We start from the raw sequence: 18,816 nt of genomic DNA, 5'->3' as shown, positions 1-18,816 counted from the left end.
GAATTTCGACCAGAATGAAATTACAACACATTGTCTATGGAGCAGTGTAATACACATAATCATGCATAACTCGCAAACGCAAAATCGGAATCAACTGACATTTTGGGAATAAGCTTTTTTCGTGGATATCTGCTGACAAATGCCGTAAAAGAGGATACTGGATCACGAAATACTCCTTTAAGAAGCTGCTTACCTGGTGTACTTACAACACATGATGTACAATGAAACAGTTGTTTGGAATTAACATTTGATTTAAAAATCTTGAACAAATCGATACATAAAAACCGAAAACAACAACAAAAAAGGGTACTCGTGGTACATTTGCTTGAGTGTTTTAAATAACGCTCAATTTTGCACCTAACCCTAAACCTTATCCTAAGTCCTAACCCTTTCAAACATCATAAGTAATCATAACTCAACCCATTCATCTCATTTCTACTTTGTATGACGAGCTGCATATAGCCGGTTTTCGCATGGGCAAATAAACCTGATAAAAATAAACTATACTTTTATACATGAAGCAATCAATTTCAATTATAAATCATTTCATTGTAATATATGCATCAATAAGCTGTTCTTTAAACTTCTTTTCAGTATAAATCATAGACCTATTAGGTCTGTATCTTTTTAGGTAGCTCAACGTCTATTGTCTGTCCAATTAACTTAGACACCCAGTTTTTGTTACTTATTTGAAAAAATATCCACTTTTAAAGAAAGTCATGAAAGAAAAGTGTTAACATTCGCTAAGACCTAACGGGATTTTTGTGTTTCCAAAGCATTGAGTGAGAGTTTACCAGAAATTCTATTGAAATTGGAAGGTTTTTCTCAACACTTTAAAAATAATCCGGTAGAAGTTGGGTACCATTATTTTGGAAGGTCTCATTATACAGATTTGTAGGTATGGTGATTTTGGATAGTGAATGGATGAATAGTAAATTAATTATACTCCTCACCAAAAACATTTTATAAAAATGAAAAATATAATTCAGTTCATAAAATGCAGACAGTGTTTCTAATTGGCATATTTATTCTTAGTGTATTAACTATAAGTGATCCCAGCTGTCCCTCAACCAATTACAACAATTCGGCGCGGTATTTGAATCTTCTTCTGTGCATGCTTTTGGCTTGGCCCAATTCTAAGAAAATACCAATTGTATGCACTATAAATGTGACCCCTCACCACAACTGAGCCCGGATGTCGCCAGTGCCACTATTGAGATATGCTCCATTGAACTTAACAATAAACAATAGGAAACAAAGGATTTATTGACTGTTTTATTGATTTTTCACTACTTAAATGTCAAGTACTATAGACATGATATACATCATTTTAAAGCTAATTTCAAGCAGAATATTTTGGTTGAATATCTCAAAATGATGATTCGTGACTTCCGGCTCAGTTGTGCTGAGGGGTCACAAATGTTCTGATGTTATTGGTGAGGAGTATAATTCACAATACACTCCAGCCACATAGTAACTTGCTCTATCATTTGTTATAATGCACCAACTGTGACATCTTTTGAGTTATAGAGGTTGTGCATGGAATTATTGATTGGCTCCAAACAAAGGATTTGAACCGGTGTCCTTCACCGAAATCATGGCACAGTGCAGTCCATTCAATCAAATATTGTCATCAACCTATTTGATCGTAGTGTATTTGTTATGTGTGTGAGACGACCTCTCGCGGTAGATTGCAAACATGCTTTTGTTGAATGCATTTGAGTAGACCGCCATTATTGTGAATTAGTAAAAGGATCAAAGAAAAAAAGGTGGAATCACTGATCAATATGCATGATTACAATGTTCAAACACCCCTTACTGTAATTAGATTATCCCATCAAAAGTTTCAAGTCATTAGGAATATTCGGCTGGACCCAGATATCTTGCTGTAAATCGGTCAAAATTGTATAAAAGTAGACAAGGAAGAATATTTTTTCATCGCTTTACTAATAATTTCTGTTAGGTCTGACCGTGTTTAGCAACTTTTCTTTTATGACTTTTTTCCAAAGTGAAAACTTTTCGAAATATATCCTAAAAACCGGGTGTCTAAGTTATTTGGACAGACAATAGTCAATGAACGAGATGTTTTCGTATTTCTTATACTTCGTTTGCCACTATAATGATACACTATTAACTCATTTTCATTTTGAAGTTGACGGTATTGCCAAAGTAATCGTTGCATCTTTGGGTAAAGTTGGAATCGCCGCATCCTTCGCTGTTTCACTTTTTCTACCTATAGAAATATTTCCTACACCAGTCAGGTACGGAATTAATATTATAATAATAAAAGAACATTTATGAAAATGACAGCTAAAAATTCGTACTTAGTGTTCAATATAGTTTATGTGTACTGCACCAGTGCACTTGTCATAATTCATCAGTAGAAATCACGTACTTGCCAATGACATGTAGCCTACATTATTATATCGAAGTTTTGGGACCAGAAGGCGGTATCTGCAATAGACGAATCCAACGAGCCAAGTCATGGTCAGGATTTGGTCGGCCATTTTTGGGTCCCCGCAGCACCTAACTGGTATTGTGACTGCCCAATTGGGTGGATTAAAGCCGCTTAAAAATCGATATTAGATTCTTTTGTGTTGTAAACTGTCTTTCTTAATTTGTCTGACGTGTAACACAGGTGATAGAATGCAGTTTAAAATACCCTCCAAGGCCGCATCATTTCACATTTTAAGTGAAATGGAGCCGACGGGGACCCAGCTAATGGCTGCCATTGAGGTGTAGGAATGCATGAAATTGGATTCGTCTATATAGCTGCCCTGCCTGCCCCTGACATTCTGATCATTTCTGTATTCAATATTGTACCATTTAAGTAGTTTGTCTTAGTTGTATAGGCGGAGAGGATTATGTAGTCAATAATGAAAGTTAAAGGATTTCCTTATCGTGTTTCTGGTGATCAAATTTACAAAACCCACTCCTGTCTTTTTTGTCACGTTATATTATAGGACTATAAGTACTGGGGTCGTAGGCATGGCCGTTGGTGTAGGGAGTATTTTATCGCCATTATTACTGATCCTTTCCGATACCTGGAGTCCGTTACCATTGGTAGTCTTCGGAAGCCTTTCTATCTCTGCGGGATTCGTGGCTCTTTTTCTACCAGAAACGATGGGTCGTAAACTGCCCGAGACTATGCAAGAAGGAGAGGCGTTATGTGCGAGGTAATTATTTTCAGTCAAAGATAATGTCCAAAATAATGTGCTTGCCCACCAACAAGCGGGTGCATGGCCGGGGTGCATGGGATAGGACGCCTAATACGACGACCGTTGTGTGTGCAATGCCCTCCGGTATGAAAATGTATCATGCATCCGGCCCGGCATCCGGTCGCTTAATTTCTTTCTGCAGCCATAATCAGTAGGCCTATATGCTTCGAGTTCGACTATATTTATAAATACGTTTTTACGCACGTGACCCATGGCACGACATACCAAGACCAGCAAGCGTGATCAAATCATTGACCAGAAAAGGCTAGCAACTCTGTGTGGATAAATATCATCAAATTAAAAGGGCATTTCGTGATCCACAGCCTCATCCCCCACTTTTTTCCAAAAAAGTTGAGATTTTTATATCACTGGAAACCTCTGGCTACATAATGTTTATGTACAAAATATTTCTTGCAGATTAATTCGTTTAGCAAAGATATCGTGAAATTTGAATTTCGTTCTGGTGCACCAGAACGAAATTACAACGCATTGTCTATGGAGCAGTGTAATACACATAATCATGCATAACTCACGAACGCAAATTCGGAATCAACTGAAATTTTGGGAATAGGTTGTTTTCGTGGATATCTAATGAAAAATGACATAAATAGAGGATGCTAGGATCACGAAATACTTCTTTAAGTGTGAATTGAATAGCAAAATTATTAGGCCTATACACATGGGGGATTCCGAATTTGCAATATGTTATCAAAAACAACATTTTGAAAGTATTTAACGACGGAAAAATATTCAACGACAGAAACGTTTACAATATAATCACAATGCAGCAGGTCACTTCGAGACTTATTCTACAAGGTGTTATGGCAGCAGCGCAAAGGTGGTCACGTGCGTATTTATAAAAACGTATTTATATAATATAAATATAGGCCTATATATATATATAGTCGAAGCATACTGATAATGGGCCGCAACCATGGCAACTACACCTAACGTCAGTATTGCGGCCCATTATAATTGCCGAAAATAAATACTAATATGCGTTCGGGCTGACCGATCTGACAAGCAACATCACCGTAATTAGCCAATTTCGACCAAGTTGCCTTTTAATTAAAATAGTCTTAAAATTTGACATTTTTGGTCCTACATGCATGATCTATAACCTGATGGAGCATGCTTCAAAACAGGCGGTGATGGAAGCGATATCGCCAATTTTGAGGTCGCCATTGGATTAACACATAATCATGTAAACAATTCTAAATTTGTTATGTGGTGTCAAGACAAAATTATCTTACTCTAAAACCGTCGGGGTACGACCGTGTACCACACTGCAAGTATGTTAATTTTCCATTTGTAATTGCTAACCGTGTATTTTGAATGGGGCTGTCAGCCCTGTATCTTCGCCAGCCTCGTACGTCACGTGTTGCGCTTCCTATGCCGCCTGCTTCAAAAATATTTTGCAATAGCACCCTCTATCATCAAAACCAAATAGTTGCTTGAACAATTGCATAATATTATTATTAATACTTAATAGCCCTAGTTTCAAGTTTTTATTCGGAAATCGTTTCACATCAGCAATCAGGGAGTGACACTCATCTAGCTGATGGTGCATCCAAAACATTAAATAAGATAAACAAAATAACTTCTTCGATTAGAACAAAATAAAAGGATTACTCGATAAACCAATGGTAGGCCTACACGTAAATAATGACATGGCCCTATGTTTGTTTGTATTTGGGTGAAACACCGCTGTCAAGAAGGGGTCTATAAGGAACACTATTATAGGCCCTTATTTATTTATTTATTTATTTATTTATTTATTTATTTATTTATTTATTTATTTATTTATTTATTTATTTATTTATTTATTTATTTATTTATTTATTTATTTATTTATTTATTTATTTTTGACCTTTTTTTAAAAACAAAACTAGGCGGAGAACAGGAGGCAGAGGAAGTTATGGAAGTTTGATAGACAATTCACATGAAGATGAAGAAATCACCTAAAATGCACTAGGAGCTGGGGCCGGAGGGACAGACAGACTACTACTGCCGATTCATGCAGAAGATGCAGCACCACTATAATATGTTGGGATTTTTAAACCTTTTAATATTTTAACTACATTGATTACTTACTATTGTATATACCTCCTTTTATTCACAATCGGTGTTTCACATCGGAGAATGCCTCCGAATAGGCCTTGACGAAAATCGAAGAAGCCAGAAGAATTCCGTGCAATTTTTGAGGTCCCATTTTTTGTTTCTAAAGTTCAGAACACTTCAAGGATGAATAATGAAGGTGGCACAATACTACTCTGCTCAGATAATAGTTATGACCCTTTATTTTAAAATGGCGCCCATGAACGTAAAATGCATTGGGGGCTATATAAGCAGAACTTATTGGCATTACTATTATTACTGAAATGTTTATTATTACTGATGATATTTATTGGGCTTGGTAAATATAAACAGCTTCAGTGCTATTAAAATAGTCATTATTTATTAATAGAGTTTAGTAGTTATATACTATAGCCTTTCAAAATGGCGCCCATAAACATACAAATGCATTAGAACTATCTTTAGCAAACCGTTATTTTTTAATATGATTGCTGAAATATGTATTGGGCTTGTTGAAGTTGAAGTCAGTTTCAGTTTAATAGGCTTCGCCGAAGAGTATGCCCTTTCTTTTTACAGTCTATGCTAAAAGTGTATTTGACCTGTCTGGTCTACATTTTGTGTGTTAAAAAAAGTAGACAAGTATAGGACTTTAATTAATAATTTGTGAGACTTCTTGCGAGATGGCACAAGACAATTCAAGAAATAAAATTAGAGAATAATGACCAACTATGGTCAACATGGCTCAAAGCATATGGCTACGGTGGCTCATTATAACATTGACAGAAAGAAAGAAAGAAACAAAGAACTTGACAGAAACAGACCTTAGCAATTTTGCAAATTGCTAAGGAATAAATGATTGGATTTTCTCTTGTTGGTATCGTATATCGGGCTGGTATTGGAAAGGCAGGTCCAATATTTTGAGTGGTGGATAGCGCGATAGAAATTCATTGCTGGGTGTTGACCCACTTTTCGAGATAATCGTCATTTTATGAAATATTTCCTCATTTACTCCTGTATTGTAGCCAAACTTGAATTTGATGTTTCGCGACAAGTGAAAGTCTGATAATCCTTGAAAATATCGTATCACGTGTACGTGAAAGTGAAAATGGGAATTTTAGACATTTTTAATGTTTTTAAAATTTTAACTTTTTTGAATGTAATTTTTTTAAATTTCTTTAACATTCTGAAAATTGAGATTATCCTGATTGATAATCGATTATTGATAATTGATAATCGGTTATTGATTATCGATTATCCATTATTGATTGACACCGTCATACAAATAGACAGTCGGTAAGGAAAAGGCCTGACTGATTTGAAACCCCCATCATTTTTAATGCTATTTGTATAGGCCTAATCTTGATTGATATTGATTATATAGTGACAGAGCATTTTCCATAATTGCCCCTGTTTTATGAAATGGCTTGGCTTCTCACATTCATGACTCTGCCAATGTCCAAACCTTTAAGGAAAACTCTCCTATTCACCTAATGTTTCCTCCCTCTTTCATTTTTCCCTTTTTCATAGCGCTTTGTTTCTTCATTTAAAAAGCGTTCTCAAATAATGTGTATTATTGTTATTATTATCTTTATATTAATTCTAACTTTAATTCTTGTAACATTGTACAGTAGTAGAGTGATTTGATTGACAGTCATACTGCACGAATTAATAAATAATCATAAGTTGTTCTATATACAATGATATAAACATTGTAATGCGTGTTTACTCGGCAGCAGGTGATTTTGGCCTGGGTCATCAGTGAACATGTTGTTAATGATGAATAGGGCCTAGACAACAGCAGACCCCCTTCATTTATCATAGTAATTTATACGAACTATTATTAATTTTGTTGTTAAACAACGGAATAATTGATAGTAACTTGCTGGTATTTTTTAAAATCAAAATTCACCTAAGAGGTAGAATATATTTACTTTGTACTATTTTCACTTTGTTGCCACCTTAAACTTCATTGATGTCGCGTCGTATCATGGAGGACAACAAGAAAATTATATGGATGGTTGATTAAATGTGATCAAAACGCAAAAATGATATAAAATTTTTATATTTACCGCCAACAAAAACCGATTTTGTTATTTTTACATGTACCATTTTGCAACGGTCGTACATTTGTTCAGAGCAGACTGAATTTTTGCCACCCAAGATTTTCTTGTTTTTTTGAGGCACCCGCTACGGCGGCGCCCCTATATTGGCTTGTAGTTGCAAATTGCTTCAAATGTCTGTCTTTCTAGATTTACTTCGCAGCTGTTTTGCTTAAAAGTAGGCCCATTACAGGCTTAGAAATAAAAACACAACTTACTTGGTTTTGATTTTATTATTGTTTACTAATATGCACTGGATGCCAGTAAAGAACTAGTTGTACACGCGCAGCAGGAATTAACGCTTGAAATACGAAAATAATGGAAACCCAATTTAGTCTTACGATATGGTACATGGAAGATGCCATTTTGTTTTGTCATTTTTTTTGACGTTTCTAGAATTGCTCCTGTGTACATGTACCACTATCATACTTGATAGTATGAGTGGCCCCCCTGGGCTTAGTCTTATAGCTTGTCGCGCTTGCGGACGAAATTTAAACAATATATTTGCCACTTGCAACAACATTAATTTTAGGATAGTGGAATTCGAGTAGAGATATCATACCTATATTGAACTAATAATATAAAAATGATGCACCAAATGTATTCAATTGGCACTTCATTTTTTTAAATTCTTCCAATTCTGAGGGGGCATATCCCCGGCCCCTCAGACACTCCGCGCCTGATTTGCAACTTTTTGTCTCTTTGTTATAATATATTGAACCCATATATTTCTGATAATGTAACTAGAATTACGTGGTTCATAATTAAGGTGGCCCCACATAAAAGTGTGTAAATAAATAATAAAGGTTTGTTAAAAGAATAATATGCAAATAAGCTCATTAATATTCATAAATATGCAAATAACATGCCACAAAACTATACAGCATATTAGGCCACTATATACCATTAAAATACCAAGTTACTAGAAGTTGATCTGTTATTGCGTTTAAGCTGCAGAGTAGATTAATGAAAATGTAGGCAATATATGCAAATAAGCTCATTAATATTCATAGATATGCAAATAACACGACACAAAACTATACAGCACACCAGGCCAGGCCACCATATACAATCACCAAACCAAGTTTGATATAATATTGGATGGCTGAGCATGATACTATAACATATCGGATGAGTCATAAAAATATCGGACGAGCCAACGGCGAGTTCGATATTTGTATGACGAATCCGATATGTTATGGTATCATGCGAAATAAGCCATCCAATATTATCATTATTAGGTTTTCTTAACTCCCAATAACCCTGAAAACATAATAATGAAGTTGATCGGTTATTGTGTTTAAGCTGCAAAGTAGATTAATGAAACATTAGGCAAAATATACAAATAAGCTCATTAATATTCATAAATATGTAAATAACATGACACAAAACTATACAGCACACCACTCTACCATATATCCAATCACCAAACCAAGTTCGAAGTTGATCGGTTACTGCATGCGTTTAAGCTGCAGAGTGGATAAATGAAAAATTAGGCAAAATATGCAAATAAGCTCATTAATATTCATAAATATGCAAATAACATGACACAAAACTATACTGCACGTCAGGCTACCACATCATATCCCCAAACCAAGCTTGAAGTTGATGAGCTGCAGAGTGGATTAATGAATTTGCTTCCGCCCGAGTCGCCCGGACAGCCAAACAAACAAACAAACAACCAGGCAAATCTGGATGAAAACATATGCCCCACACATCGTCATCATCCCTATATCTTCGTGTTAAAAATTGCCGTGATAGTACAGCGAATTCTCTCGTTTTTTAACAGCTACGCATCGCGATTTTGTTCGAGATAAGCCGCCGAGCGACTCGGGCTAAGCATACCATGACTATCATATGAGATACCACAGCGTTTCTATATTCTACAAATTATTACGATTTGTGCATGCTCTAGTACCCCATATGATGTTTCTATTACAAGAAAAAAAATTGTTTTCAGGTAAAACCAGGATTTTGTTTCCAGTACACTCACTCGAAAAGCAGTACACTAATTAGCGGGGCCTTGCAGCTTGCTGTGGATATCTTTTACTGCATTTTTAATGTAAACAATTTGAAATCCAATGTAAAAATTGAGATATATTTAATTTTGAGAATGACAATTATACTTTATAGGTATAAAGGAACGCGTTTAGCCCATTTAGTTAAGTTCCAGGTGCACGTCCTATAACACAATGCATATGTAAACTTTCTTTATCTGTGTCAATAATAGAATATTGATTTCAATAGGGGTAGGTTAACCAGCCTTTTAAAAAGGGTGATGTTTCATATTTCTTAGGGAACATGCTTATTTGATGCAGTATGATCTCCTGAGCATTTTGACACCATTTTCATCCAAATCGGCCAAAAAATGAGTTGGTGCCGGCCAAAACAAGTATTTGGACAGGGTGGGTCTGAAAATCAATGTTTTTGACAATAATCATTATTATATATGCCTAATTCTGTTAAAGTTGATGCTGATTTGTATGTAATTGATGTCTAGAATTCCATTTATGAAAGTTGCATAAAAATTGGAGTTGTCGTTTTCTTAAAATGGCTGTTTTACGTCCAAATATGGATGTGAGGGCGCTTTGCATTTCGCACACATTCTTTTCACGTCACAAGAAATTTTAATGATGCCAGTTTGAAGATAATCACATGTGGCATATCCTCAAGAAATTTGGGCATTGTATTGCTTTTCGTTTGACCGTGGTACCATTTTTCGTATTCTCAGGAAGCCTTCCATTGAAACGTATATACAAGTTTTAAAGTGCATTGACCCCTGTACAGTTAAATGGGAGCATTCTATGAAATATTCAAATGGCTGCCAAAATCAAACCGTACTATGATTATCTCCATACATGCATCATTTAAATTTCCGTTTGAAAGATCGTTTGCATGTTTTATGCAAAGCGCCCTCACATCCATATTTGGACGTAAAACAGCCATTTTAAGAAAACGACAACTCCAATTTTGATGCAACTTTCATAAATGGAATTCTAGACATCAATTACATTCAGCATCAGCTTTAACAGAATTAGGCATATAATAATGATTATTGTCAAAAATATTGATTTTCAGACCCCCCTGTGTCCAAATACTTGTTTTGGCCGGCACCAACTCATTTTTTGGCCGATTTGGATCAAAATGGTGTTAAAATGCTCAGGAGATCATACTGCATCAAATAAGCCTGTTCCCTAAGAAATTTGAAGCATCAGGATTCCTTAACCCACCACTAATTTCAACGGAGTATTGAGCTGTATGGAAAAAAATATTTATAATACAGGGTGTTGACACTGTGCCCCACATAGGCCTAGGCCTATGTGTGGAGGCCAAAATGGTGTACCAAATACCTTCAATTGGGACTACATTTTTCGAAATTGTACAAATTCTGAGGGGGCGCATCCCTCTCACACACCCCTTGCGTCTGATTTGCAACTTGTTCTTGTTTTAACCGCGCTAATCTTTGCTATAATATATTGAACCAGGGGTAGCGCTAGAAAATTAAAAAGTAGGGGGTCCGAAGTAGAGTTTGGCGAGTCCCAGTTGCACAAATGCAGCATAAATAGTTGTCTGCAATAGTGCTAGATTGAAACACTGGGGGTCTGCAGGGACCCCTGAACTTGCAGAAAATTTAAAGGGGTCCAAACTCTATTTTGGTGGGTCCGGGACCCCAAAAAGCAACTTAGCGCTACCCCTGTATTGAACCCATATATTCCTGATAATAATGTAAAAATGGTGCACCAAATGCATTCAATTGGGACTTCATTTTTCAAAAAATTTTGCGAATCGGAAGAATTTTGAACAATTTTGATCTTGCTATAATTCACCGGAATGTCGGTATGCCCGCCTCTTTTCTCAGGGTCGTATGTTCGTCAAACTTGGTGGGTGGGTGCCCCGGGCGGCTTGGTATGAGGAAGAACGCATTAAAAAATTTTAAGGTCAAAGGTCAACGACGGGGCAAGTCCAATTGAACACGTTAAATGGCAAATCTAGCCATGCCACTGTGTTGACCTTGAATAAACAAAAGTTTCCACGGTGACCTTTTCGTCAGACCTACGGTTTAAAAGAGGTCATAGGTCAAACAAGGTAAAAATCTCAAATTGCTTCTATGGAGCTCAAACTTGGTGGGTGTGATGATCTTGGACAAACAAATAAATTTCCACGGTGACCTTTCGTCAGACGTACGGTTAAGAGGTCATAGGTCAAAAATGGTTAAATTTCAAATTGCCCCTATGGAGCTCAAACTTGGTGGGTGGGTGGACCTTGGACTAACAAATAAGTTTCCACTGTGACCTTTTCGTCAAGACCTACGGTTAAGAGGTCATAGGTCAAAAAACGTAAACATCTCAAATTGCTCATATGGAGCTCAAACTTAGTGAGTGTGTGTAACTTTGGCCAATGAAGCTCAGGTTTGTGTTCATTAGGTCATCCATGGTCAAAGGTCAGGCCAAATTTTAAATTGAGGGCGAAAGTCAGGTCAAATTGCAAAAGGCTGCAATTGAGCTCAGGTGTGAGGACAATGACCCCAGCCAGAGGACACCCTGATTTTGAGATCTGCAAAAGTCAATAGTCATGACAGCCAAGAACCGCGAAATACGGGTAACCGCTTAGTTGATGCAATTTGTATTTGGGTTCGGGACACATGCTACATGCAATAATAGTAATTTATAAGCAATTTTACTGCACCGCAAGATTTATTGGGGCCGGGGTTGCTGATTTTGAAAAAGTGGACCTTTTTTTTCAAAATTTGGACATTTTGAACGGTGGGGGAGGTGACAGATTTTGAACTTTTGACCAAAAATGCATAAAACCTCCATTTTTTCGCTCGCAAATACATGTAGGACTTTTTGGGTAAAAGTGGCAATTTGATTGATCAATATTGGGGACGACCCTAGATGCAGGACTGGATACAAAATAATATTTCTCTTCAATATTAATAATGAAGCTTTAGATCTAATCTATAGTTTGATTTTATTGACGGTTGGACAATAAAATTACTATTGATGTTCGTGTGTACAGTTCACAATGGCAGATTTCGTACCCACTCTTGTATCTAGGGTCTTTGATATTGATATCAAATCATGGAAATAGTCTTCTCTACTATTTCCATGATCAAATTGATCGTGTATAGGCCGCAAGGGATTATCAATCGCCAGAGGGAATGGAGTATGGTTTTATTACCCTCCCATTTGGATTCTTACAAGAATCTTTAGATTCGCCCAAATTTCCTTTTGTGTCTGCAGAAAAGTTACGAGAATCGGTTTAATATTTGAGAGAATCTCCGCGAGGAAGGCATGGTCTTCTTAACACGGGCTTGCAAATGGATCATCTTTAATAGTAGGCCTTAAATGCTACATGCCATATGAATCTTATTGTTTACAAAAGAAAATATATAGTAGCAATAAAGAATAAAAACTTAAGAAAAGTTCAGTTGTTTGTATTTTTTATTTTCCTCATTTCTTCTGTCGATCAACCCTATTGCTAACAGTACCCATTCTTATGTGTACAATGTAGGCTTAATTACATTAATTTAAATGTTAATCATCCTTGTTATTATTACTTGTAAAATGTTCCATACACATCAATAGATGCGTGTTATTAATCAGTTTAGTTCGTTTGTGCTGTTCAAAATTGAGTGGACGATCACTGTTTACTAGCTTTCACCTAGCAACAAAAATCCACATTTTTAAATCTTGCATAACTTTTACAAAAAAAGTAGGGCAACATTTTTTAGAAAGTTGTTGGTTTTTTCCCTGTGTAAAATTTAAACAACCATACAGTCATGTAGTTAACAGATTCTAATTCAAAGGGATCTGTTAAAACTGATTCACTTGACATTTAGAAATGTTCTGTAGAGATGAAATTTTTGTCCTTCAATTTCGTCAAATATGTACTTTGCTTTTAATTTTAAAATTGCATGAATTCCCCTGGGGGGGTACTCAGTACAAATGACCATACGGGGACGTGCCGCAAACATGGGTTGCTTTTACAGCCTTCTGGTATATCAATGACCCCTTTTTCAAAGCCTATTTTGGTATATGAATGGGTCCTTTTTTTAAAATTTTCTCAATTTTTTCGGAAAACAGCCCAATTTTCCCTTAATTTAGCCAAAATTTTCCCAAAATTTGTAAAAACTAAGACAATTTCAGGTAAATTCAGCCGAAAATTTTGACTTTTGGTATATCAATGGGTCCAAATTTCTTGAAAAATTGGTATATTTATGGGTCTACTTCCAAAATCTCAGCGGCACATCCCTACCAAAACCAAACTTGTGTACCCCCCCCCCCGGGTGAATTCCTCCCCATAATACTCCCTTCATAAGATCAATGTGTACCCCCAACGGCTTGGTGTCCACATTCACATTTGATGTAAGCTAACCCAAACCTAATTTCGTGTAAAATTACATGAAGGAGTAACCAAATTTTTGGGGTCCAGGACCAGCTTTGAAGACCAACATTTCTAATGTCACAAGTACTATCTTAAAATACAATTACATGTTGCATTGGCAAGTGCAATAGCCTGTAGGTCCGTTCATAATTTGAGAAGTAATATAAGCATGATAATGTCAACAAGAGTTGTGTCTTTGAGAAGTTGCAAGTGTTCTCAGGGACTGAGAAGTGATGAGATTAACTACTTAAATTTTGTTAGTACAAGGCCAAAAGAAAAAATGTTGTCCGCACTACACGCCCTCGATGAGAGATTGGGCCGGTGTTTTTTAAATAAATGTACACGAAATTTTAATACTACATGTATCAATTGGAATATTTCCCTACTGAGGCTGATGAAAACTGAAGAAACTTTTCAGGATGTCAAATCTGAAAAAAAGCTAGAATTTCCAAAATTGGGTACTATTAAAAGTAGTTGGGCAAGGATAAGGGATTTTGTTGAACGGACCCACAAGGCAAGATTGGTGAGCAAGGTACAATACTGAACATTAATGGCTAGTAGATTGGAAATGATTTCACCATGTTTGTGTTTTCAATCTTCATTTTTTTCCAAAACAAATATCTCACTAAAACCTCCACACTAGACAATAACCATTGCCATACTTTAAAAAAAAATATTTTGTTTGAAATGCACAGCAAAATCATTTCCCACCCAGCATTTGTCAATTTTTTGAGGAAAACTTTTTTGTAAAAACCTTAAAATAAATAAATTCAACTTTCTTTTTACTGTCAAAACAAAGACATTAAAAACTGCTTTTAAGTACAATATATAAATATTTATATACATTTTCATAATAAATGTATGTACATAGTTACATAAACAATTGTGCGTATGTCCGACATCGGCGACATGTTTAAAAGAGCCTAGGTACATTTAAATACATTTTTTGTTATTTTTGCAAATTGTATCCATTCAATGATGATTAATTCAACACTGATTGGGACCTTTCGACATTATCTGTTATTTTTGGAGTGGGCATAATGCTTTATTTAATCATGTTAATTGGCAATATTAAGGGGGTACTACAGCCCTCAATAAATTTGTGTCTATTTTTTCATTTTTCTCAAAAACTAATAACACAGTGATAACAAAAGTTACGTATATTATAGGGGCAAGGATTCCAATTACTACACTGGAATTTCAGTGACCCAAGACAAGCGGTTCTTTATTTATGATAAGAAAAGAGGTACCGCTAGAATGTACCACATTTCCTATCATATATACCGTACTGAACCGCTTGTCTTGAGTCACTGAAATTTCAGTGTAGTAATTGGATTCCTTGCCCCAATAATATACATAACTTTTGTTACCAGTGTGTTATTATTTTTGAGAAAAATGCAAATATAGTCACGAATTTACCACAGGGGTGTAGTACCCCCTTAATCCTTTTCAGTACACATAATTCATGGTTTTGACAAAATGTTTGCATTTTACAAGATACAGAACAAGTTGGAAAAGAATTATGTTGTAAAATGTGATGTTTTTGATGGAAATCACTCACCAATGTCATATTTTTCAGTGGAGATTGGTGGATAGTTCTTAAGTTAGGACCAAATTATGAGACCAAAAAGGTGTACAAATTGCACAGGTTATGAATTTGGTACAAGTTTTCAGATTATTGCATTGATTTAAGTTGTGATGTGAACTTTCTTGATTCCTCCATGCTACAAATTTCTATCACCATCTTGCGCCTCTACGCGACCTCTTCCATCTGATCTTTAATACCCATCACAAATAATACTGAAAAGTATTTTAACTGAACATGAAACAAACAAACGTACAGTCTACATGTACTTGAGCATAAAGGCCTGCTACTTGGCTGATTTAATTGCCAGGCTGGATCAAGTACAGCCATTTTATGTTCATTCAAGTCCTTCAGTCTTCTGCATTTGGATAGAAGTGGCATTCACCGTATATGGGCAGCTCGACATTATTGATGGATTTCAGCTCTGCTTTGGAAGATCTTGGTGCTTTCTCCAGCTCTGCCACACCACACACATTCACTGTTTCCTCATTGATCAGTGACATCATACCGTGTCTGCGGGATGTAAAATTCACAAGCACTTTCATTGCGACAACGACACGCTTGCAAACAGTTTTCTTTTCAATGTGCGAGTTGATCTCTGCCTGACGTTGGTTGACTTCCAGAAGAAGTGCCTGACCGATGGCTCTCTCATCAGCATCCCAGATGGTAAAAGATGCTCCAGCCTCAACAGCAACGATGCTGAATCCATAACCGCCATCGTGAGTGTCAGTGTAAAAAATGTTTTGATTGATGTTGAGATGAGGGCTCTGAAAGGTGAGGCGTCTGCCATATCCTTGTCCAATGCGCTCAAGGTAGAGTGCGGAGCCGTTGAATTGGTAGCGATTTAGGCGACACAGTTGACGGATGCGGTATTTGAAACCAGGGCAGATGCGCTCATCAATGTACACACCTGAAATTCACAAACACAATTTAAAGAGAAGAAAAAAAATAAAATTGTAAATAATAAATTACGGTAATTAAGCTAAATAAAAAAATGTACACTAGCCTACTAGCGCCCTAAAAGCAACCAATTTTCAAAATTTTTAAAGCTTTTTCAATTTTTTGTGCCCTTTTTTATTTGCAAATTTGTTTTGCCGCCCCTTCGTTTTTGCCGCCCTGTTTTTGCCGCCTTCTTCTTCCGCCCTTCATTTTTGCCGCCCCTACTTTGACCCGGGGCTAAGCGCTAAAGCCCCCCAAAATATGCGCATGACTGTGATTAGGGACCAATCAAGTATTAGATTTAAAATTAAATCTAAAAGATATGGCCAAGTAAAATAAAAAACATGTTTCACGTCCGGGTTTTTTTAAAAAAAGAGGAAGAGGGGCCTTTTATTTTTTATCGCAAAATTGGTGTAAATACCCATAATTTAGAGCTGTTTTAGCCTGTACAATAATGCCTGGAAAAAGGAGGAGGCCTCTTTTTATTTGTTGTTCTGAGAGCTCCCGAGAGATAGGTCCCCTCTAACCATCACATCACTTAAAAAAGTGTTTCTAGTATGTCTACAAGGCATCTCTACTTCCTAGACATATTTTTTGAAAAGTTATAACTGAATTTCAAAAAATAAAAATAAAATTGAAGAAACCTCAAAAAAGGAAGCGGGAGGGGACGTGAAACATGTTTATTTTTTTATTTGGCCCAAATTTAATTTTTTTAAATTGAAAATTAAGTCTTCAAAATTTAAAATTCAAATCTATAAGATTAATTTTAAATCTAAAATTGATTGGTCCCTAATTACAATCCTAAAGGATTTATTTTTTAATACTTGTAATTTAGAGTGTATCTTCATTGTATTTTGCAGGCTCCTACCTAGTCCTAGATATTATTTTTCAAATATTTTTTATATTCCTTTTCTTTCTACAAGATTTTAATCCCGGGTTTGTATTTGTATATTGTTTGTAAACAGAACCGTACCCCCCCCCCTTTCATAATAATTGTCAAGGCCAACGCATTTTTGGCGCGGTATATCGACCCAAACAATGTATTGAATATCTTTGATCGACCACAAAACACGATTTCCACATCACTGCATATGACATGTACGAACCATGCCTGCAGACAAGGCTAGACAGGAAATAGCCTTCGTTCAAGCCTTAAACAGTATTACGACTACTGTCACACTGCACTATTTTATGCACTTATTGGATTTATACTACACAGACTTGTAATAAGACTAGCCGTCAAATTGATCGTAAAACGTGGACGGCAAAAATGATTATGATGACTGGATAAAACTGGCTTTACGTAAAGTGCTACCACCACGCCTTGCAACAAATTTATGCACAATTTTCCTAGAATGTTCCCTATGTTGCTTATAATATTTTCACACAACCAAAACTAAAGGAAAATGGTACAGCTATGCCTACTGAAATTAATTGATTTTAGTTTTAATAATTTAGAACAAAATTTATCAGGACTCACCAATAACGGGCATCTCATGGGTTCGCAAATCCTTGACTCGATATTTTACATCAGCAGCCCCAACATCAGATCCTCGCAATTCAACAACATTTCCAAAATCTTCCTGAACAAATTCTTCTTTACGATGGTTCACATACGGGTTAAAGACGTTAGAAAAAACCAACGGGCTCTCGGTTTTGTCACGGCTAGGGTATGGAGTGACTTCAGGACCTTCAAAACGGGCACCCACTAGCTGGACATGTTGGACTCCATGATAATGATGATTGGAAGATATATCATCCTCTTCTTGACCAACGGAGAGAAGGGTAGCAATATCAAGATCAGTATCTGACAGCAAACTGTCCATTGATGCTGCGTGCTTAAGAACAACTTGGGCCATATGGTTGGTTTCTGAAACTCTGAAGCAAAAACTCAGACGGGCGATTTTCCCAACGAAAGTGATTGCAAGGCGATAAACTTGCGACTAGAATTGTGGTTGATCTGTTAGCTAAATCCTGTAAGTATGGGAGATAAAAATATAAGAGAGTTCATTAGTGCTGTTCTTCAGGAAAAGACGAGATATAAAATACATATTTCACAAACATTTTATGTTTACATATACAGGCTCAAGACAACACAACTGTCTTATTTCGCCCACGGAGACGGGAGAGAGACATATTTTAGTCCCCAAACCCGCCTTCAATTTTTACTTTAAAATGAAGAACTTGTGGGCTGGTTTCTATCTATGTTCACCCCAAATAAATACATAGGTACATAAATTTGTAGTATCGCACCTCTAGATTTGTCAGCTAAAATCTAGTTCGGAAAACTGTAGTTGTGTAACGGTAATTGAGAGCTCGATCAAAACACGTCCACCCAGTACGAGAAATTGGATTTTTGTGTTTATAAATATGCCGGCATGTGTAAAAACGCACGTGAGTGCCATTCACAAAATCATGACTAATAAATATGCAAACCTAAATCCGAGTATTTTCATTGGCTAACTCCCGTCCCTTTTTGGTAATTCACTTTCCTAATATGCCATTGCGGCCG

The 18,816-nt window shown here is 36.2% G+C and overlaps 2 protein-coding genes across 5 annotated transcripts in view; one reads left to right on the top strand and one right to left on the bottom strand.

Moving 5' to 3' along the window:
- LOC140157570 (organic cation transporter protein-like) overlaps nucleotides 1–5,851 on the top strand; it is a 50,643-nt gene extending 44,792 nt beyond the window's left edge. For all 4 annotated transcript variants that reach the window (XM_072180808.1, XM_072180805.1, XM_072180807.1 and 1 more), the window contains exons 9-11: nucleotides 2,153–2,261; nucleotides 2,964–3,176; nucleotides 5,111–5,851. In XM_072180808.1, the coding sequence (XP_072036909.1) occupies nucleotides 2,153–2,261; nucleotides 2,964–3,176; nucleotides 5,111–5,183 (395 nt within the window). In that variant the 3' untranslated portion in view covers nucleotides 5,184–5,851. The remainder of the gene's footprint in view (nucleotides 1–2,152; nucleotides 2,262–2,963; nucleotides 3,177–5,110) is intronic.
- Nucleotides 5,852–15,694: 9,843 nt separating this feature from the next.
- LOC140157568 (uncharacterized) lies at nucleotides 15,695–18,263 on the bottom strand. The gene is made up of 2 exons (XM_072180804.1): nucleotides 17,785–18,263; nucleotides 15,695–16,275 (listed from the first exon to the last, which is right to left on the bottom strand). Exons 1-2 carry the CDS (start codon nucleotides 18,161–18,163, stop codon nucleotides 15,716–15,718), a joined length of 939 nt encoding a protein of 312 aa, XP_072036905.1. The 5' UTR covers nucleotides 18,164–18,263; the 3' UTR covers nucleotides 15,695–15,715.
- Nucleotides 18,264–18,816: the final 553 nt, after the last annotated feature.

Source organism: Amphiura filiformis, chromosome 7 (genome assembly GCF_039555335.1).
Source record: "Amphiura filiformis chromosome 7, Afil_fr2py, whole genome shotgun sequence".
Classification (NCBI taxonomy): Eukaryota; Metazoa; Echinodermata; class Ophiuroidea; order Amphilepidida; family Amphiuridae; genus Amphiura; species Amphiura filiformis.
This window is presented reverse-complemented; position numbering and strand designations above follow the sequence as displayed.